This window comes from Tursiops truncatus, chromosome 12, assembly GCF_011762595.2.
Source record: "Tursiops truncatus isolate mTurTru1 chromosome 12, mTurTru1.mat.Y, whole genome shotgun sequence".
NCBI lineage: Eukaryota > Metazoa > Chordata > Mammalia > Artiodactyla > Delphinidae > Tursiops > Tursiops truncatus.
The window spans coordinates 86,601,560-86,623,078 of record NC_047045.1 but is presented as its reverse complement, the minus strand read 5'-3'; the positions used below and the strand labels follow the sequence as shown (position 1 = coordinate 86,623,078).

At 53.5% G+C, this 21,519-nt stretch overlaps 1 protein-coding gene across 10 annotated transcripts in view; it reads left to right on the top strand.

Moving 5' to 3' along the window:
• RPS6KA2 (ribosomal protein S6 kinase A2) overlaps window positions 1–11,776 on the top strand; it is a 296,958-nt gene extending 285,182 nt beyond the window's left edge. For 4 of the 10 annotated variants that reach the window (XM_073789827.1, XM_073789826.1, XM_073789828.1 and 1 more), the window contains 6 exons: window positions 118–279; window positions 2,807–2,883; window positions 4,111–4,228; window positions 5,392–5,500; window positions 7,957–8,094; window positions 8,755–11,776. In XM_073789827.1, the coding sequence (XP_073645928.1) occupies window positions 118–279; window positions 2,807–2,883; window positions 4,111–4,228; window positions 5,392–5,500; window positions 7,957–8,094; window positions 8,755–9,104 (954 nt within the window). In that variant the 3' untranslated portion in view covers window positions 9,105–11,776. The other 6 variants (XM_033867965.2, XM_033867963.2, XR_012324984.1 and 3 more) reach the window with 5 other exon arrangements.
• The last annotated feature ends 9,743 nt before the right edge of the window (window positions 11,777–21,519 follow it).

Below are 21,519 nucleotides of genomic sequence, written 5' to 3'. Positions count from 1 at the left end.
GGACCTGCCCAGAATAAACGACTCCAAATAAGCCCTTATCTCCTGAGTGTGTCCCCGCTTCTGTCCCCTGCTCCAGCCTGGGCCCCAGCTCAGGCGCACTTCCTCCTGCCTCTCTAGGTCGTTCATCGAGACCTGAAGCCGAGCAACATTCTGTACATGGACGAGTCTGGAAACCCCGAGTCCATCCGGATCTGTGACTTCGGGTTCGCCAAGCAGCTGCGAGCCGAGAACGGGCTGCTGATGACCCCCTGCTACACAGCCAACTTCGTTGCCCCGGAGGTGAGAGGGCCGCTGAGCCGGCGGGAGGACGGCCCTTTCCTACTTCCAGAGTCACTGCGCGGTTCGGTGTACTGGCGTCGGCAGTAACTCTAGAGGGCAGAAACAAGGAGCTTCGGTCTCTCTTCGCTCAAACACAGTTATTTTATCATTTTATTTCCTATTCGTAAAATTTGTAATGGTGAGGTTTGCATGTGGAATTGTCATTGTGCTCTAGACGATTTCGATCAAACCTGCCTGTCTGTTAGGAGTTGCGGTGAGAAATAGTGCGTCGGTCTCTCCTACAACCGGGCAGGGAGCCAGTGGGTCACCTGGGATCAGCAATCTACCAGCAGCTGCACCAGGAGGGAGGGCACGTGCGTGGACTTGGTGCCAGAGCTCTTGATCTAGGTTGTTTCCCAGAGCTCCAGGAGCGAGTCGGGTGCTGTGGGACCGAACGCTGGGGTTCCGCCGAGATTTGCGGATGAGAACGCACGTGAATCCAGCCGGCCCCCCCTCCCGCCCCCTCGTCTCAGGGCACCAGAGGCCTCGGCAGCACATCTCGTACGTGCTGTGCCCTTTTCGGGCTCTGGGGATCATTTCCGGTAGGTCCTGCACTCACTGATGTGTTTGTGGAGACAAATCCAGTTTCTTGCTTTTTAGAAAAGCAACCAAACCCAAGATGCTGGTGAGAGCAGAGCTGGAAACAGAAGAGGCTGACGTTGCTGATGGGGGCGGGGTGGGGGGGGGAGGTCAGGAATGAAAACAGACATTAGGTTCTGCGTGGATCCCTCTGGTGGTTGGTGAAGCCGCTCCAGGGTGGCCCTGGTGGGTGCAGTGACACGTACAGAAAGTCCTAAGAGAGAGGCATGCTGGCCCCTAGTGGCCAGTCTGTGAGCTGAGAGGTGACCCAGGTGGGGTCCACGAGGTGACCACGGCCAGTGGTCCACGAGGAAGATGTCCACGTGCCTGCCAGGATACGGATGGATACGCAGCTGGGGCCATCATTAGGCTGTCCAGATGCTACCTGTAGCCCCTTTAAGAACAATCTGGTTCTATTTGAGCAATATTATTGCCTTATTTGATCGCTACTAATGTTAATAGTATTGGTTTTAGTGATTAGAGACTACCTTACGTTGGTATATTACTTTACCATTTACTGAGCACTTTTACCTGTATTTTTTGCTTTTATCCTCCTATGCCACATGGAGTGGGCAGGGTAGATACTGTTAGCCACAAACAGCTCACAGATTAAAAAAAAAACAGACCCCATGTGTTGAAGGGACTGAAGATCACTCAGCTAGTGAACATGGGCAAGGGCTTGAACCCCGAACGCTTGGTGTGTTCACACGCCTCGGTGACCTGCCATGCTGCAGACACCACGCCTGAGGTGCAAAGATCCCGGCCCTCGTGTCTAAGGAAATTGGACACGGCTCTCCTGACTTCACGTTCAATGTCAGTCCAGTGACCTGCAGTCGCCCGGAGTACTCGCGCTGCTTCCTTTATTGTTATTCAACTGTAGACATATCAGAGGATTGCCTTCCCCTGAAGTGTGTAACCCCGGGACACGAACACTCTCCCGTGTTAACTAGTCCTCAGAAACTCAAACACAGAACTACCAGGTGACCAAGCAACTCCACCTCTGGGTACAAACCCAGAAGAGTTGAAAGCAGAGGCAAGAACAGGTATCTGTCCACCCGTGTTCACAGCAGCGAAAAGGTGGAAACAACCCACGTGTCCATCGATGGATGGACGGTACAGTGGAATATTAGCCTTAAGAAAGAGGGAAATCCTGTCCTACGCCACATCATGGACGAACCTTGAGGACACTGTGTTGAGTGTGATACGCCAGGAAGAAAAGGACAATTTTGTGATTCCTCTTACATGAGGGACCTAGAGTTGGCAAATTCATAGAGACAGAAAGTTAAATGGTAGTTCCCAGGGGCTGGGGGGAGGGGAGGGGGAGTTGTTGTTTCATGGGGACAGAGCTTCAGTTTTGCAAAAGGAAAAGAGTTGTGGGGATGGGTGATGCTGACAGCTGCCCAGCAATATGAACGTACCTAGTATCACTCAACCGTACGCCTAAAAACGGCAAAGGTGGGAAATGTTATGCTAAGTATATTTTACCAGAGTAAAAAAAATTCTTCCGTTTTGTTTTTGTTTTGTTTGGTTTTGGTTTTTGCCACACCGCACGGCTTGCAGGATCTCAGTTCCCCGACCAAGGATTGAACCTGGGCCACCGCAGTGAAAGCCCGGAATCCTAACCACTAGGCCACCAGGGAACTCCCAAAATTCTTCTGCCTTAAAAATTAACTGTTTCCTCTTCAGTCTGTCGTGTATCTGGCAAGAGCCAGGGCTCCCTGTGTGCGAGGGTCTTTGGGGAATCCTACTGCACGGAATTAGGGTTGGCTTTGCGGCGATAAGCGACAGTTCCACTGAAGCCACCCCGCATCCCCAGCCATCCCCCCGACCCCCGCCGGGGTTATGCACCCATCACAGCTTGAATTTTCCCTGCCAAGTGCTTATCCGTCGTCTGCTTTTCCCCCGGCAGGTCCTGAAGCGGCAAGGCTATGACGCGGCTTGTGACATCTGGAGTCTGGGGATCCTGCTGTACACCATGCTGGCGGGGTAACGCAAACCCTCACGTGGGTGTCAGCGCTCAGGGCACCCCTGCCGAGGCTGCTGGCCCTTGTGGGCCTGTCCCTGTGCATGGTGTGGGCCCATACCTACAGACCTTGAGTTCAGTCTCCTGAAGCCCCTGCAGGACAACCAGAGAGCAAGGGCGGAAAGTCACGCCTTGTCGTTCAAGTGTGTCTCTGGAATTAGGGAACTGGGGCTCCACAGCTCAGCCCAGCTCATCAACAAAAACCCAAGCCTCTGACCGCGGGTCCACGTTCTCGCCTCTGCACCACGCATCCTCTGCACAGAGGTCACAGCATCTTTCCTTACAGACATCTTCTCGAGCCAGGAAGCAGCCACGTCTCGAAGAGGCAGGCAGCCCAGGCTCCGGGTCATAGATTCACCCTCACTAGCTCTGCTCCCGGGTGAATCACAGGAGTGACTGAGAATGCCCTGCTTTTTGCGTGGCCTCAGTGAGGTATTTCCTAGTCAATCAGTGACTAGTGTCGCAGTGGAGGGGGGAGCCCCAGTGAGCCTGGGGCTGTGCCCTGAGGGCTGCAATAGCAAAGGAGGCCCTGCAGTTTCTTCCCAATGCCACGCTTTGTGATTCTTCTGGTGCTTACTTTGCCAATACATAAACTAGGAGTACAAACCCTGCCACTGAAGGAAGTGCATTAGGATTACATATAATTCTCTTTCTGGGGAGGCTACACTGACCCACCCTGGTTTATGTGAAGGGGTGACAGTAAACATCTATCCACACTTACAGTAGGGCAAGAACCGTTTGCATTTTGTGTGTGTTTGTGCGTACCTGCGAGTGTATTATTCTGCCCATTTTGCAATTGAGGTTCAAAAAATTCATTTGTCAAAGAAGCCAGAGTTGGTAATAGATCGACCATGGGTCTCTCAGACTTCAAATCCCAGTCTCCCGTCCACTATATACCACACTGTCACCATGGAAACCGCATCACCGGGCAAAGCACTGTACCACACTGTCACCAGGGAAGCCAGAAACGGTCCAGAAAGGCTCATCCTTGGGTCCACAGAACTTTCTTCACTGGCTGAGTAAGGAAAAGAGACACAGCAGTAAGAAATAAATTACACTTTACCATGAATCCTGGATTTGGGGCATGATGGGAAAGAAAATATTATTCTTTTTACAACAAAGAGGCGAAATGAACTTTATCTTAGATTATAAAATGGAAGCTCATTACCACAAATTCTCTCATCACACAGATTTACCCCTTTTGCAAACGGACCAGATGATACCCCTGAGGATATCTTGGCAAGGATTGGCAGCGGGAAGTACGCCCTTTCCGGGGGAAACTGGGATTCCATATCTGATGCGGCAAAGGTGAGTACATTGCCCAGTGCTCTTCTCAGGTGTGGAGATTCTGCAGTAACCATTTTATCTCTGAGAATACTAGAGGATACTTTTCGTGTAAATCATATAGATATTTTATGCTCATAGATTTTTTTAAGAAACACAGCTAAAAAAAGGAAATTTTGCAAAAATATTTCATCACACTTTTCACATTTTCTACAGCCTTGGTGTATTAGGGTTCTCTGGAGATACAGAACCAATAGGATGTGTATGTATAGAGACAGAGACAGAGAGAGACTAAGACAGAGGATGAGCTATTTATTTTTATGGAATTGTGGAGGCAAGTCCAAAACCTATAGGCCAGGCCAGAAGCCTGGAGACTCAGGAAAGAGTAGATGTTGCGGCTCTAGTCCAAAGGCCGTCTTCTGGCAGAATTCCCTTTTCCTCGGGGACTTCAGTCTTTTTTCACTTAAGACCTTCAGCTGATTGGATGAGGCCCACGCACATTATGGAGAAGTTGACAGATTTAATTGTTAATGTCACCTTCACAGAAACATCTAGATCACTATTGGTTCTTTTTTTTTGGGGTGGGGGGGTTGGCCTCACCACACAGCCTGTGGGATCTTACTTCCCCAACCAGGAATTGAACCTGCACCCTCGGCAGTGAAAGGGCAGAGTCCTAACCACTGGACCACCAGGGAGTTCTCTAGACGAGTGTCTTTTGTTTTGTTTTTCTTTTTTTTCATTGAAGTATGGTTCATTATGTAAGTTGCAGGTGTACAACATAGTGATTCACGAGTTTTAAAGATTGTACTCCATTTATAATTATTATAAAACAGACAGGTGTTTGACCAAACACTGGGTACCATGGCCTAACCAAGTTGACACAGAAAATTAACCATCACACTTTTAGGGATGTTGCAAAGTGATAGCCCTGAGTGTTCACAGACTGATCAAGTAAAACTCTGGTACAGGGGTGTATTTCTGTTATTAAAAAATACTTTGAATTGGGGCTTCTCTGCATCTGCACCATTTGTGACCAGCCCTGTTTCTCTGTCCATCAGACTTGGAATTCCTCTCTAATCAAATAGTAAATTATAGTCCAACCACAGTGAGAAACAGCATCAACAGTCTATTTCTTGTGTTTCTATAAAATGACCGGAGGAGGAGAAATTCTGGGGTTCTGATTCCAGCTCTGCCATTACCGTCTCTGTGTGGCCTCATTCAGTGATGGTGGAGGAGATGCTGGAGGTGATGAAGGTGGTGAAGAGGATGGTGGAGATGGCACAGGAGATGATGGAGGTGATGGTGGATGTGATGGTGAAGGTCATGGTGGAGGAGATGGTGGAGGTCATGGTGGAGGAGATGGTGGATGTGGTGGTGAAGGTCATGGTGGAGATGATGGGAATGGTGAAGGTCATGGTGGAGGAAGTGGTAGAGCTGATGGTGAAGGTCATGGTGGAGGAGATGGTGGATGTAGTGGTGAAGGTCATGGTGGAGGAGATGGTGGAGGTCATGGTGGAGGAGATGGCGAAGGTCATGGTGGAGCAGATGGTGAAGGTCATGGTGGAGGTCATGGTGGAGCAGATGGTGGAGGAGATGGTGAAGGTCATGGTGGAGGAAGTGGTGGAGGTGATGTGAAGGTCATGGTGGACGAGATGGTGGAGGTCATGGTGGAGGAGATGGTGAAGGTCATGGTGGAGGAGATGGTGGAGGTCATGGTGGAGGAGATGGTGGAGGTCATGGTGGAGGAGATGGTGGAGGTCATGGTGGAGGTAATGGCAGCCGGCATTTAGTGAGCACCTCCCCTGTGTCGCACCCTGACACCCGCATTGCTCCTTCCATCCACTCTGTTTTGAATGAGTATGGGAATTGTCTTAGTTCCGGTTCCCACAGTAGAGCCCCAGACCAGGACTTGGGTGCTGGTGGTTTCTTTGAGAGGTGATTTCAAGCAGGAGTGAGGGGCAGGGAAAAGGTGGCAGGAAAGGAGTTCGTCAGGTACAGGACACGTTACCAAGGTCACAGCTGCAGGGAGAGGGCTTCGCTGCCTCCCAGGACCTTTTGCCGGCTTCTCCCTGCTCCTTCCCTGCCATATCTTCCCCTCACTCGTTCCCCTGTGCCTTTCCCCGCTCTGTGCTCGCCACACAACAAAACCTCCAATCCTCCGAAAACAGGCAAAGCCTACGGATTTGTATGTTATGATACTTTATCTGCCTCCTGCATGCACTGTGTAAAAACACACTGCTTTACTGTGAGTTGTTTTTTTTTTTTTTTTTTGCCTCGCCACGCAGCTTGCAGGATCTTAGTTCCCCAACCAGAGACTGAACCCCTGCCCTCGGCAGTGACAGTGCGGAGTCCTAACCACTGGACCGCCAGGGAAGTCCCTACTGTGAGGTCTTGATCAAGTCAATAAAGGTCTCCCTGCTTTCATTTTCCACACATAGAAATGGGGAGAACAGTCCTTCCAGGAGATATTTGTTTCAAGAAGTTACCAAGATTAATGTTATCAAATATCAAAAGGCATTGTATTTCTCTGTAGAAGGATATTTTATTAGTGTATAATATTTCTTTGTTGCGGTTGATGACCACAAACTCTGTTGAGTGATGCAACTTCACATTAAACAGATACTCTAACTGATTCCATTTCATTTTGGAATGTGATGGGAACAGTGAAAGGAGGAGAGGAGGCCGGCAGAAAAGCACGGATTCTCACCGAGGCTCTTCCTTGGGCGCTTGGTGAAGAACTATACACATCACGTCTTCACCTACAAAACAGGGATGTAATATTCACCCTCTTTCCCCCAAGGACAGCCCTGATGCTCACAAGAGCAGGTGCCTCAAGCATGTGAAGACAGTCTCGTGAATTCCATGCAGACGCAACTCACAGTTCTAATTGTACGTGTGTGTAGACGTAGGTACACACATTTGCATGCATTGCCACATGTAAATCTGAAGTGGAGCTCAGTCTTTAAACCCGTTGTAGGAGTTTTTGTTGCTATTACATTACAATCAAATAAGAAAATCAGGGCTTCCCTGGTGGCGCAGTGGTTGGGAGTCCGCCTGCCGATGCAGGGGACACGGGTTCGTGCCCCGGTCCAGGAAGATCCCACATGCCGCGGAACGGCTGGGCCCGTGAGCCATGGCCGCTGAGCCTGCACGTCCAGAGCCTGTGCTCCGCAACGGGAGAGGCCACGGTGGTGAGAGGCCCGCATACCGCAAAAAAAAAACAAACAAAAAACGAACAAACTCAAATAAGAAAATCACCTCTATGGAACATGAGCCCCTTTGGACACAAGTAACAGCAGCAGATCACTAATTCCACAGTTGGTGATTATTTGCAGCAAACACTTGTGGATTTGAGGATAGTAATATTTATTATATGTGATAAAATGTAACTGAGGACATTGTTATGACTGGTTTATATCTGTGGGATAGTCATTATTTCAGCTTCTCCCTTTGGAAGATTATCGTTTTTACTCAAATGATATTTCAGTAACTTACACCCTCTATTGAACGTTTCCACATTTGATTTCTCTTCAGACATAAAATCTTTAATACTGTATGAACCTGGGGTGATCCACCAAGTTGACGACGGTTAAAGCTTTAAAAAAAAATTCACATGTGTAGAAACCTGGGGGTAAACGTTCGGCCCCAGGCGCGGAGCTTGTCAGCCTGGTGGCCGGGTGTCGCCGTGAGCAGGGGAGGACTGTGGCTGGGAGCCCTGAGAAGCAGCGGCACCCACTGCCCTCCCCCCACAGGATGTCGTGTCCAAGATGCTCCACGTGGACCCTCAGCAGCGCCTGACAGCCGTCCAGGTCCTCAGACACCCCTGGATTGTAAACAGAGAGTACCTGTCCCCAAACCAGCTCCGCAGACAGGACGTCCACTTGGTGAAGGTACCGACCACTGGTCCCCACGGCAAAACGGTGGGAGCGGGGACTCCAGAGAGCTGCCCCGATACCCGCACGGCTAACCCCAGGGGTCACGGGGTGCCGGCAGGGAACCCGCAACAGGCCCAGATAGGCATCCCGCGTGTATTTACGGCTACTTGGTTCATCCCATACGTGCAGTCACATGCCGGACTCTGAGTAAGTGACAACTTCTGTTAACACAGAAGGGGCGGCCCCTCTTCTGGGAGGGGTGCACGGCTGGGGTTCTCCTGCTGGGAGCCGCCCGTTCAAGACCACCCGAGGGTTTAGAGCTGCTCCAGGAGGGGCCCAGTCACCCAGGTTGGTCCCGGATCCTCAAGATTGGCAGAGCTGGGGTGCCGTTGCCAGGAGGGCACCCCAGGGACCCCGCAGCCGCAGAGCGGATCGGGGGCCGGGAGAACCTCAGCCCGGGGCTCCCCGGGAGCCCAGAGCGCCTACCCCCAGTCACCGCACGGTTCACAGATGGGGTCCGGGGGGCGGGTGGGCACGGCGATCAGAGCAGCACCCTGATGTTTGAGGGCCAGTGCTCCGTGGCCCTGAAGGAAGGCCTCCCGTAGCCCAGGCTCGGCGAGGCCCAGGCCGGGTCGGGGGCCGGCACAGCGTCACCGCCGCTCCCTTGTGTTGCAGGGAGCGATGGCCGCCACCTACTTCGCTCTGAACAGAGCCCCCCAGGCCCCGCGGCTGGAGCCCGTGTTGTCCTCCAGCCTGGCGCAGCGCCGGGGCATGAAGAGACTCACGTCCACGCGGCTGTAGCCGAGCCCGGCGCCCGCTCATCCTGCACCTTCTCGGGCAGCCGGAGGGGATCCAGGCGGGACCTCCCGACGCCTGGCTGTGCTGACCTTGCCGTCTCCGCCCCCAGCCGACCAGCCGGGGCCCTTCCACTGCGGACCTGCCGAGTGCCTGGAGGCCCCCCAGCCCGTGGGTCTTGCGCAGTCGTGGCCTGTGTTTCCGTGGAGACGTGTGTTTCCCAGTTATAAAGTCAGTGACCTGGTCTGATTTCCGGCACACACAGCCCAGGTGTCACGGTGCGAAGGTGACAGTTAACGGCAGAGCCCTGGGGGCCCGGCGTCTGCGCCTCTGCCCTTGCCCGCGGCTGAGTGACCGGCGGGCACAGGGCACCTAGGAGCAGATGCCTGGTCCCTCCAGATGATCCAAAGAGCCCTCGTCTCATTGCCCCCCACTTGGGACTGAGGCCCCCATGTTCTCTCCCATTGCAGATCTGATGGGGCGAGGCCACCCTGGCCCCGGGAGCAGCAACTTCGCCTCGGTGGCCACGCTTCCCAAGAATCGCTCGCGTCCCCGGGAGGGAGCCAGCCCAACCTGTGCCCGTGTTTTCGCGTTCTCCTGAGGACCGGGGTCTGCAGGAGCGGCTCAAGGGTCGCCGCGGCCGCCCCGAGCTTCCGAGAGGGCCTGGGCTTCCCTGAGTGCTGGCTTTCCCCTTTCATGGAAACCCTGTGGCCCGTGGGAACCCTCAGTTGGGTTGCCTCCCGTCAGTCCCTTCTCGGTTCCCCTGGAGACCCCTGCCCCCCGCCCGGGGCCAGAGGGGAGCAGAGGATGTGTTGCTGAGAGCAGGGGTGCCCTTTGTGGAAGCTGTGCTTTTGTGTCGTGCTTTGTGTTTCTGTTGCACAGGTCTGTCCTCACCTGATGTGTCAGGGATATTTAATGTTTCCCCCGGGGCGTGTGAACACAGGAGTGGGTGTGATGCAGGGCGAGCCACCACCGGGGCCTGGAGGACAGAGGCCTGTGTCCTCCCAGCCGGCCCCAAACCAGGCCCTTGCCCACCGTGCTGTGACTGGCCAGCGTCACTGGGCACCCCCTGCCCTCGGGGGGAGGGGGGGCACCTGTTGGTCTCAGCCGGGTTTTCCCCAAGAAGACAATTTCTGAAAGTCCCTCCATTTTAACTCACTCTGGTACCCAACTCGACCGACAAAAACAAAAACAATGCCGCCTTCTAAAACTTAGCTCCCTAGCTCGGTCTAATGGTTTTCAGACCTGAAAATATAAACGTATCGCAGAAGCTTTAATTATCCCGTGAGCCTTTTTTTTTTCTTTTCCTCAGAACCACAAGGAACAAAAAGGTGGGGGCGGGTTCGTGGGCCTGTTTTCCCACAAGCCCTCTTGGGCGCTTGGCATATTTCTCAGTTCTTTTCCCGAGGCTCAAAAGACGCCCACCCACAAGAGTTTTGTTTTAGGTCAGAACTATTTCGTCTGTTATTGGAAACTTAGGGACACCTGGGGGGCCCCAGCTCACAGATTTTGCCCTCCCAGAAGTCGACGGTGGTCCTTGTATCTTGTGTTTGCCGCGCAGGCAACGGCCGGTCCGTCAGCCGCCTGGGCCTCTGTCCTGGGCTCGTCGGCACGTTGCTGGTTTGCTTGAAATCCGTGTGTTGTGATGGAAGGGGACAGAAAGGAGAGACAGAGATGCAGCACGGCTGGGAGAGCGGCCAGCGCGTGTTTTCTGTGCGTCACACCAGCCCCCTTACGTGTGCAGCCTTAGTTCTGACCGTTCAGAGCCCCGCGGGGACCCCGGGACTCACCCCGCACCGGACCCCGCCCGTGGCAGGGGCACCCGGCTCTTCCCCACTCTCTCCTGAACCAACTCGAATGCCCTGAGATACCTCCACTCCCTCGCCCTTCTGCAAAACAAAGTGGTACTTGAAACCCTTCTGCAGAGAGGCAGCCTAGAGAAGCTGAGAGCCTGTGTTTAATTGAACTGGCTTAAGTCTCAAGTAGCCAGTGGCTGGGCTTCCTAACCGGCAGTCGGTATGTGAATGAAGGTGCGATCACCGCGTTATTCACCCGTACGGGCACCTCCACCATTCACGCAAGGCCTTGCGGGATTTGCACACGTGGTGTGACAGCCCAGCAAGTTAACTGGCTGCCCTGCCCTCCTGTAGAGTCAGACCCCCTCTGGATCACCAGAACCAGACTTGGTTGTGATAAACCCGAGCCCGGGGTCTCAGGCCTTTGGCCCTGCCGGTCCCCCTCCGTGGTACCCACTGTGGTCCCATCCACCCCGGCGCCTGCCCACTTTAAGAGAAACACCTGATGCCCCCCGGAGGGAGAGCTTCGCCCAGTGCTGCCCCCCACGTCACACTGGGCAAGAGTGAGGTTTCACTTGTTCCCCAGGGGCAGTGGGGCGTGATTTCAGACTACCCGCGTGTGTGTTGCTGCGCGGACGGCTGTCAGGGCTCGATTGGCCACGGCTCCAATGCGAGCCGGCCCTGCTCACTAGTGGCGTGACCCAGCGCCGCTCTGGGGTGGTGGCCTTGCTTCACTGGGTGCTTCCAGCACGGGAGGGATCTGATCCGCACTCGTCCTCTCCCACGTGGTTTGGTGGCCCTCACCGCTCCGAGAGCCGTGGGGTTCTAGAATGGAAAGGACGCCGCAGGCCCTGAGTGACGAGGAGAAGCCACCCGCAGGCTCACGGCGTCCCCGGGGAGGGACCCGCCAGCTGCAGCCGAGCCCGCGCTCCCCCGAGGACGCCGCCAGCACTTTGTGTCCCTGCCCGCGTCCGTGTTTACAGGGGACTCTCGTGTTCACGCTTTATATTTTATGTTGGAGATGGGCGGCCACTCTACGATATTTATTACGCTTTCCAGACTTTCTGAATAGATTTTTTTAATAAACATGGGTTTTATGAAGTGTACTATTTTTCTAGCATAACTGTGATATTGGACTTTCTATACCGTCCCGAATAACAGTCTGCAGGTGAGCTTCTGACCAGGCCCTCCCCCTCCCCTTGCACCGCCTTCCGGCCGCCCCAGCCTCTGCTGCCACCAGCTGGCCTCTTCGTGGGGGCAGGCGGCACGGCCGTCCCCCACCCTGAGAGCTGTGCGTGCACGGGGCCGCGCGTGCGTGCACGTGTGGGCGTGTAAGCGCATGCCCAAGTGCATTGTGTGATGCGCGTGTGTGCGTTTGCACGTGTGAGCACGTGTGTGTGCGTCCGCTCCCCGTGCAACCCGGCAGGAGACGGGGTGGTCATGTTGGTAATGAAGCAGGTGGCCCGGGTGGGCTGCTGGGCGCCAGCCCCGCGGTCTCTCGCGGGTGTGCCACCTGCCACCTCACGCCCAGCTTTTCTTCGTACAGTAATAAAACAAGAAGCTACGCTGTCGGTCGTGAGCTCTGCAACCTAATTTCTTCTTCCCTCTTAGTTCCTAACCTGCGTGTGTCAGCCGGTGGGACCCCCCCACGCACACATCTCTGCCATCGTTTTGGGGCTGCTTCCCCAGCAGGTGAGGGATCTTCCCGAGATCCTACAGCCTCACAGTGCAGGTGGAGCACTGAATTTCAGGGCCAACAATAACGCCCAAGGAATTCTTTCTCCTGCTGCCCCAGAGCGTGCTCAGAAAATGCCAAGTGGAAGAGATTGAATTGGAGAAAGCATCTCTTACATCCGATGTGTGTTATCTTCTATTGCCACTGTGATAAATTCCCTTAACCTGGTGGTGCTGAACAATTCGTTATGTGATAGTTCTGGAGGTCACAAGTCCGAGATGGGTCCCATGGGGTGAAATCAGGGTGTGGGCAGGGCTGCATTCCTTCTGGGGGCTCTAGGGGAGACCTTTCCAGCCCTTTCCCAGTGTCCCTCCAGCCTCAGAGCCAGCCGCAGGGGCCAAAGCTACGGTCCTCACATCTGTCACCCACCTGGAGCACCCAGGACACACTCCCTTCTGTAAGGCCAGCTGGTTAGCAGCCTGAATTCCCCCTGCCACCTCAGCTCCCCTTTGCCCCGGCACCAGCACGTGACATCTTTGCGGGGCCCGTCACTCTGTCTGCCGGGCCAGCGAAGATCTGGCCACACGTTTCAGCCTGTGTGTGGTTCACAGGGGGACGAGATTCAGGAGCTGTGTCGCTTTGGGGCTTTGCTTTCTCAGAAGCTGACAAGTTACCTGCCACAGTCTCGTGGATGCCGGACCGAGACGCGAGACTCTGGGTCAGAGCCCAGCCACCCCCATAGCAAACAGCGAGACCCTGTGTGTGTCAGTCCCCTGGCCCCCTGGTCTCACGGGGGTGGTGGAGTGTGGCCCAGGCCGAGGGTTACCCAGAGGGCTGTGTGACAGCCGGGGCCCAACTTGGGAAACACTAGTCATTTATAAAGGGCTGCAGGCAAACAGCCATCCTTTGCCCGGGACGGGGACGCAGTCCTGTCTCCCCGGCTGTGCAGTGTCTCAGGGGACGTCCCGCTAACTCGACCGCAAGCACACACATCCGTCTTTTGCAGGATGTAACCTAGTCCTCCAGGTGCCTTTCATGCAGAGAGTTGTATCTATACTTGCAAATCCAGCTTGCCACTTGTCCTAGGTAATGCCATCCCAGACCACTGGCCGTATTTGCTTCCCAAGATGCTGGAAACATGGGGCGGGTAAGGGAGCCTCGAGCCTGGGCTTCTGGTTTCCAAGGCAGCCCCCGGGTCACCCAGTTATGCCGCCCACCAAATCCCTGGTGTTTTATCCGGTCTGTGACCTCCTAGGTAAAATGAGTAAATCTCGTGTACGAGGGCAGGTGGCAGGGCAGCTTGTGACTCAGGATCCCGAGTCAGAGGCTGGGCATGGGGTCGGGCTCTGCTGCCAGTGTGGTGTGGACACGTCCCCATCCCAGGGCTCGGATTCCTTGGCCGCACAAGGGTCGGGGCACCTCCACTGACGGGAGGACAACCGCCCCAGCTGTTTCAGCTTGTCAGTGCTTTCACATAGTGACAGTCATTTCATCCCTGGCATGTGGAAACTCAGACTAAACAGATGATCCCTCACAGCAGAGATTCGCTCAATCAGAACACATTTCTTGAGCTTGGACCACACTCCCATCGCTGTCCTAAGAGGTTCCTCAGCCACAGGGCAGGGCCCTCCTCTGGTGACGCTAAGCTTCCAGCAGGGGAGGAAAAGCAAACCAGTAACGGCACATAAACGGTAGATGCCAAGGTGGCGAGCGCTCTGAGGGAAAAGCAGAGCGGACCGAGGGGACTTGACGTTTTATTCAGGAAGGGAATTCAGAACGTGCACTGATCCTTAAGATTTGCTGGTTCTCCTCAGCAACAGATGTTACCAACCTTTCAATGTTGAGCCCATGACTTCTGAATTTTATCTAATTGATTCCCCGATAATGGCTACAATTCAGGATCCAAAATCAAGAACGCTCGTTTACGACATACGTCCAGTGTGGGCACGTGTGTGTCCTTTACCGTGGTGAGGAGAGACATCAAATAAATGTTTGGCAGAGGAACCACCTTCACTATGCTGTTTTCATCACACCTGAGCTTGGGCGAGAGAGCCACGATTTCCAAACCGCAGCTGTGGTTTCAGCTCCGAAACGTCATTGTTGGCAGCAAGTTCCATTTATTTCGGTGTTTTCCCCAAATTGTATCACACGGGGTTTTCTCTCCTGAGGGAATAGGAAGCCAGTTTGGCCCCTGACCTCAGCTCTCCTGGGTTCTGCTTTGGGCTGAGGGACAGATTGTGAAATTGGAAACTTTGATCACGCGGAGACACGTCAAAACCCACAGACTTTCAAACCCTGCTTCTTCATGGACTTGGAAACTGGATCGATCAGGTTTGTTTTTAGTCCTAAATAACAGTTGAATAAGTAAGTGTTCAGACTGAAGAAAAGATTTTCTTAAGAGAAATTGAGAGCAGAGTTAAGCTCTTCACATAACTTTAAAACACATTTTTAGAGCCTAAGGTTTTGCTAACAACGTAAACTCTCGCCTAGTTACAAAATATCCCCAGTGAAACCTGGAAAGCGTCCAAGGAAACCCAGACTCACATAGAACTCGATCTAAAAGCCTTTGGTATGAACAGTAGTGAAAGTTTAATGTCTAAGCCCTTGAGAAGATTAATGATAAAATAATAAACATTGGCCTCACAGGAACCGGACAAGCGACTGTCCCTGACATTTTAGACAAAAGGAAGCCAGAGGTCAGTACGCCTCCCAGACTACAGTTCACAGGCTGGGACTCAGGCTCCCACATCCCCCGAACGTTCTAGTGACTCCAGACTTCCGTTTCCTCCAACAAAACCTTCCAGGACCCCCTGCGGAAATGGGAGAAGGCATTGACCCCTGGGCGGGGGTCTCAGCCTCCTGACGGCTGATGGAGGCGCTGAAAGGGGAGGGCCCACTGCACGGGGTGTCCAGGGCTGTCCAGGAAGGGCAGAGCCCTGAGCCACTGTCCGGGAGGTTCTCCGTCGGACGGCTCTCGATCTACTGGTTCATTCACACAAACATTTCCTGACACCAGCTCTTCGCCAGGCACCAGGGAAGCAGACAAATCTCTCTGCCCTCCATCAGCCCTTTTCCTAGTGAGGGGAAACAGAAGAAACAAATCACACAGAGGATGTGGCTCTCAAACGGTACTGAGCATTGTGGGAGAAACAGAGGACAAGGTGGGCAGCGGTGGGCAAATTCAAACAGGGTCGGAGAAGGCGTCACCGGTGGGTCAGCACGCGGCAGTGGAGGGCAGGTACTGCAGGGCAGGGAGGGTCACATGAGTTCATTTCCTCCCCCCAAAGCTTCACTACAGCCTCGGGCACAGAGCAAGGGCTTTCTGTGAGTTTGCAATTGTCACAATGTGCCACTAGAGCGCAGTGTTGAAAGTGTCCCCTCCCTCCCCGGCACCCCTCCCAGATCGCCACTTCCCTGGGATGGTGCGGGGATGGCAGCTGTCCCCAGTCCTGCCCCTGGTTCCTTATACCCGGTCAGGGACTGCCAGCCTGAGCTCTCGGCAGATCTGGGCGTCTGAGATCTATGTCAACGTTGCCAAAAGCTGTGTGAGAAACACAGATTTACACACCAGGAACCTACACGGCAACACGTCAGGCTCCTCTGGCTTTGGTTGGTTTTACATTAACTTTAATTAGCTCACACATAGGGGAAATTTTACAATTTCACTTTTAAAATGCTCCTGGAGAGGAGCAGAAAAGTTACTTAACAAATATATCTTTATTAGACAGTCTTTCTTAAAACAGGTCTATAGGAAAAACAATTTCTAAAAAGGTCTTTGATGGTGAAAATGGCTGTGAATCAGTGACTCTGGTAACCACCAAGGAGAGACGCTCAGACAATGGATTTGGACACACCTGTAGCTTTAAAGCATCCCTGTGACTTCACGGATCGACACCTGTAGCTTTAAAGCAACCCTGTGATTTCACGGATCGGCCCTGTTGGAGAAGCAGAATACCATGCGTGGCTCTAAGTTCCAAAAACAACCAGGTCCTACCCTGGCTGGACACCCGAGCTGCTGGCCACTACAGGCTGCTTGTCGCCACGCGGACATTTGCCAAGCACTTCATCCTGGTTCATCAATCCTGAACCTGCGTCTTCACCCCAGCCTCCCAAAACTTGCCGCTCCTTCCTGATCCCCGAACTCAGTGGAGACACTTTGACTCACACCATTTCCAGAGGATCCATCCAGAGATGGCTCCATCCTTTGGTCCAGAGCCTCTCCCCCAGCCCCTCCCGCATCATCAACCTTCAGATCCTGCTGGTTCACCTCCTGAGCCGGGGCTTCCTTTCATTCCCGTTATCCCCGCTTCTCTCTGCTCACCTGGGCAGCCGCAGTGACCTCCTGACTGGGCTCCCCGCTGCAGCACTGCCCCCCAAGCCCATTGTCCACGCTGAGGCTTAAAATTCTATCAACAGACAGTGGCGCCCGTAACCCTTCACTGTGTTAAAGGAAAAGCTTCAGCAGCTCTGGTTCTTCTGGAGAAAGTCCAGCCTATTTATCTGATATTTGACCCCCATGACCTTGGCCGGTGTGTTCTCAGCTAATCTCGAGGTGCACCCTGCCTTAAGTTGATAATTCCGCGCCGTCCAACAGGGTGCACTCCCATCACGCTGTCTATTTAAATTTAAATTGCTTAAAATTAAATAAAAGTCCAAATTCGGTTCTGTGGCCGCACCGGCCACATTTCAAGTGCTCCACGGCCGCAGGAGGCCAGGGCTCCCGGGTTGGACAGCCCAGATTCTAGAACGTTTCCATGAAGGCAGAAGGTTCCACTGGATAGCACTGTTCTAGTACATTCGTCAGGAGTCTTAGTTACAAACAAGAGGATCCACTTTAGCAGGTTTAAGCAGAAAGGGAATTACTATAGAGGAGTAAGTACCTTGCAGAACTTTCCGGAGAGCAGGCCTGGAAGCTGCACGGCCAGAGACAGCGCACTCTACCCCCTCGTCCCAAGGCTGCTGGCAGAGCCCTGGTGGCTCCCTGGCCACCTGCTGCGGCCAACGCCCTCCCTCACCAGCATCCGAACTGGCTGGGACTCTGTCTTCCTTTTCATCCGGGCCTGTGTCTGGCGTTCTCTGCCTCTGGCAGCTCTCACTGTGTGGTCCCCGGTCCCCCATCAATATTCCCCACTGCGCGAGCTGTGCGTGGGGGCCTCCTCCCTCCCCACTGTAGCAGGAGCCCTCGTCCACCGCTGCCTCCTCAGGAGAGGTCACCACGCGGCGACAGCTCTTGGCCTGCGATGCAGCCTGGCGGCATCTGACAGACCGGCTTGATAGAGCCGCATTTGTGTCCCCGGGGAAACACTCTCCCCTAGCTCCCCACTTGCAGCACCTAAAGGCACAGGCAAAGCCAAGACACCGGTTGCTCATGGCCCACTGGGTCCCACCAGCACCTGCGCCCCTCCTTCTCCAGCCCCTGGGGCCCGACAGAGAAAAGCCCCAGAACTGCGGTGTCTCAGTGCCCACCGCCTAGGCCGGGACCACACCCCAGTCCCCGTACGGTGACCTCTCCGTGGGCGGCCCCGGCGCTGTCCTGCCCTGACACCGCCACAGGCCTTAAGGAAGCTGGGCAGGACCCTGAATCCCGGAGGCATGAGCCTTCAGGCAGAATTCCTCGGGCTGGGGGCTGAAGCAGCAGACAGCTCAGGGGGCCGGGGGTCTAAGGTCGGGGCGCCCGCCCCCTCGGTGTCTGGTGGGGACCCGCTTCCTGGTTCAGAGAAGGCTCTGGTCCCTTCATCTTGTAAGAGCCCCTCCCCACATGATCCCGTCTAACCCTAAGCCCCTCCCAGAGGCCCCCCCTGCACATGCCATCACACGGGGGTTAGGGTTCACCATATGGATGGGAGGGGATGCGGCATTCAGCTCCCCGCGCCCCCTTTGCTCTGAGCCCCTTGGGCAGAAACGACACTGGGCGGGTCCATGGTGACGGGCGCTCGGTGAGCCCACGGCTGTTGTGTGAAGAAGCCTGATGGGGGCCATCTGATCGCACAGGGCTGTCTAGGAGCTGGGCCCACTCAGCCAGTCGGGGGGGCCTCCCCGGAGGCCATGTGGAAGGTGCCAGGGGGCGGAGACACCAGCTGCCATGACACACCTGTGCTGGGTGACCCGCCCTGTCCCTCACCCCGACTCCCAGCTGTTTCTCTAACAAAAGGAGTTTTGGTCCTCTCTGCCATCTCCTCTGCCCCGACACCCCTCCCTAGCGGCTCCTGCTGGGGACTCAGGCCTCAGCTTCCCAGAGACGCTTTCTCCCATGATCCCACCCAAAGCAGCAGCGGGCCGCCTAGCCCGCCCTGTCCATGGCCTGCTCTATCTCATCACCCTGCCTCCCCCTCCTGGCGCTTGGCAGAAGCGCATTAACTCGTTCTCTCTGTCTCCGTGTCTGTCTGTCTGTCTGTCTCTCTGCTGGAATGTGAGCAGAGTCCTCATCTGTCTGAGTTTCCCTGAACCTCAGGTGCACCACCTGGCATCTCCCGGGCTCTCAGGCAGCACCCGTGGTACGGATGGAGACTGGAGGGAGACCAGCATGGGAGCAGCGCAGAGATGGTGGGGGGGGGCACCATGTAAGATCTGGGGTCACTAGATAGAGAAAACCTCCCCCTTCCGCTCCCCACCCCACCCAAAGTCACTGGAAGACTTCATGTCCACAGCCGGTACCAGCCGTGTGTGAAAATAGAAAAGCACGTTCCCTCTGGCACCTGGAAGCCACAGGCTCAAACCCTGGGCTATTCTGAGCTGCGTGAGGACCTGTCCTGTCCCAGGGGCTTCGGTGAAGGGAATGTGGAGTGAAGTTGGGGCCGTCCTGTTTCTCCCCCCAGGAGGGGAGCTGCGTGACACGTGGGGACCACGGGAGGTGCCTCACGGGTTCCCTCTCTCTCTCTCTCTCGGTGGAAACGTCCAGAGCAACTCTTATTGCTGTTGCAGGCAACGCCTCCTTCAGCTAAATGACCCGAGGACACTGGCGTTTGCTTGATAGCATAGACTCCTGTAAGGCTGCATCTTCTCTTTTGAAGTGTAGACCTAGGCCGAGGATAACAGGCGAGGACAGAGCAAATATTAGCTTTTAGATTCGCCACTCAGAACTGCAATCCAGACCACAGGGCATGGCCCATGTGGAAGTGTCTTTGAGGTCAAGTCAATAGACTTAACCCAGTCAAACTTTAACCCATTTTGTGGGTGAAAGATTTCTGAAGAAATTGATCGATCTTATCCTGGGTTTCGGTGTTTGTGACTAGTCTGTGTAACCACATTATACTGATAGGGTGTGCACTTCAACTATGCCCCAAGGCCACCAGCTACTTTCATCTCTGTCCTTTTTCCCATTTTGAAGATGTGTTAACTGAGGCCTAGTTGGAGCCGTTAGAATCCAAGCTCCCAGCCCACTGGCTTCAGGCTGAGATGAGGCACCGCTGTGGAAAGCTGGCAAAGCTTGTGGGGTGTTCTGCGGGTAAAACAAGAAGAAACCAGGATGGGGCATCAGAGGAAATGATCTGTAATGTGTCGTGAAGAAACTAGCAACCAACACAGCAGGGTGGGCACTGCATGTTATGATAAAGAAAATTCATATTCATGAAAAATTGGTGACAAGTTGCCAATATTATGTATTCAGAATACACCCATCTTTCAATTGCTCGAAACATCATTTAGGTTTTCAAAAGGTAATAATAATAAACGGATCTAAAACGCACCTAAACATGTCGAATATGGAACGAGATATGAAATGAAGGAAGATGGCATGGGCTGGTCCAAGGCTGAAGCCACGTACCAGGCCAGCAGCTGACTTGCAAAGGTAGAAAGAAATGTTGCCAATTCGTGGCCTGGAAAATAGAGCCCAAGGCGGGCATTTTGGGGTCTTTTAGAGCGTCAGCTAAAGGTGAAAAAAACGGGTGTAATTTCTAACACACAATGGATGGCGCTCCAACTATGTTAGCGGAAATCAGGAATTTTGGGGAATTGTTTATTTATTTATTTCGGCTGCACTGGGTCTTCGTTGCTGAGTGTGGACTTTCTCTAGTTGCGGCGAGCGGGGGCTACTCTTCGTTGCGATGTGTAGCCTTCTTATTGCAGTGGCTTCTCTTGTTGTGGAGCACGGGCTCTAGGCCCACGGGCTTCAGTAGTTGTGGCACGTGGGCTCAGTAGTTGTGGCACACGGGCTTAGTTGCTCCACAGCATGCGGGATCTTCCCGGACCAGGGCTTGAACCTGTGTCCCCTGAATTGGCAGGCGGATTCTCAACCACTGTGCCCCCAGGGAAGGCCCTGGAATTTTAAAACATGACACTGATGTTTCTCTTATTGCTTTGTTCCGTTGCGTGATGTGTATTGAAAATATTTGCATCCGGTTTTCTGAAGCAGACACTGCAAAGAGTGTCATAAATAGTTTTTCTTTTAATTGTTCCTTAAATGTGTGCCAATGCTATGACTCATCCTCAGTTTAATGGATTTGTTGAAAGAACCCATTAAGGACGAGGAATGTAATGATGTGTGCCAATGCTCACTGGCAGAGTTTTACTCCTACTTTACCTCCAGTTCAAGGATTTCTTGAAATAAAGGGACTATTTGCCAAATATTCAGTAATCAAAGGCAACAAACAGCTGTGTGATTTGGGTTTTCTCCCCAGCATCACACTGCATATGAATGAGCTAAACCTGAAGCTTAAAAACTTCACTTAAAACGTGAATTTAGGGGGGACTTCCCTGGTGGTGCAGTGGTTAAGACTCCGCGCTCCCAATGCAGGGGCCCCGGGTTCGATCCCACATGCATGGTGCAACTAAGAGTTTGCATGCTGCAACTAAGAGTTTGCATGCTGCAACGAAGACCCAGCACAACCAAATAAATAAAAAAATATTTCTTAAAAAAAAAGTGAACTTTTTCACATTTGTGTCCTAGCTAGACAGGTATGAGAATTTATTTGCAATTGAAATTTTTGGACTACAGATCAATAATAATGATTTTACAAAGCTTTCCTAACATGAATACATAGGCAGAACATTTTAATAGTAATAAACAGCATTATGTAAATTAACTGCAAAAACTACCCTCAAACTAAAGAGATGCTTTTCCATTTAGGCAATAACTAACCTTTTTTTTTAAAATTAATTTATTTACATTTTATTTTTGGCTGTGTTGGGTCTTTGCTGCTGCACGCAGGCTTTCTCTGGTTGTGGTGCACGGGCTTC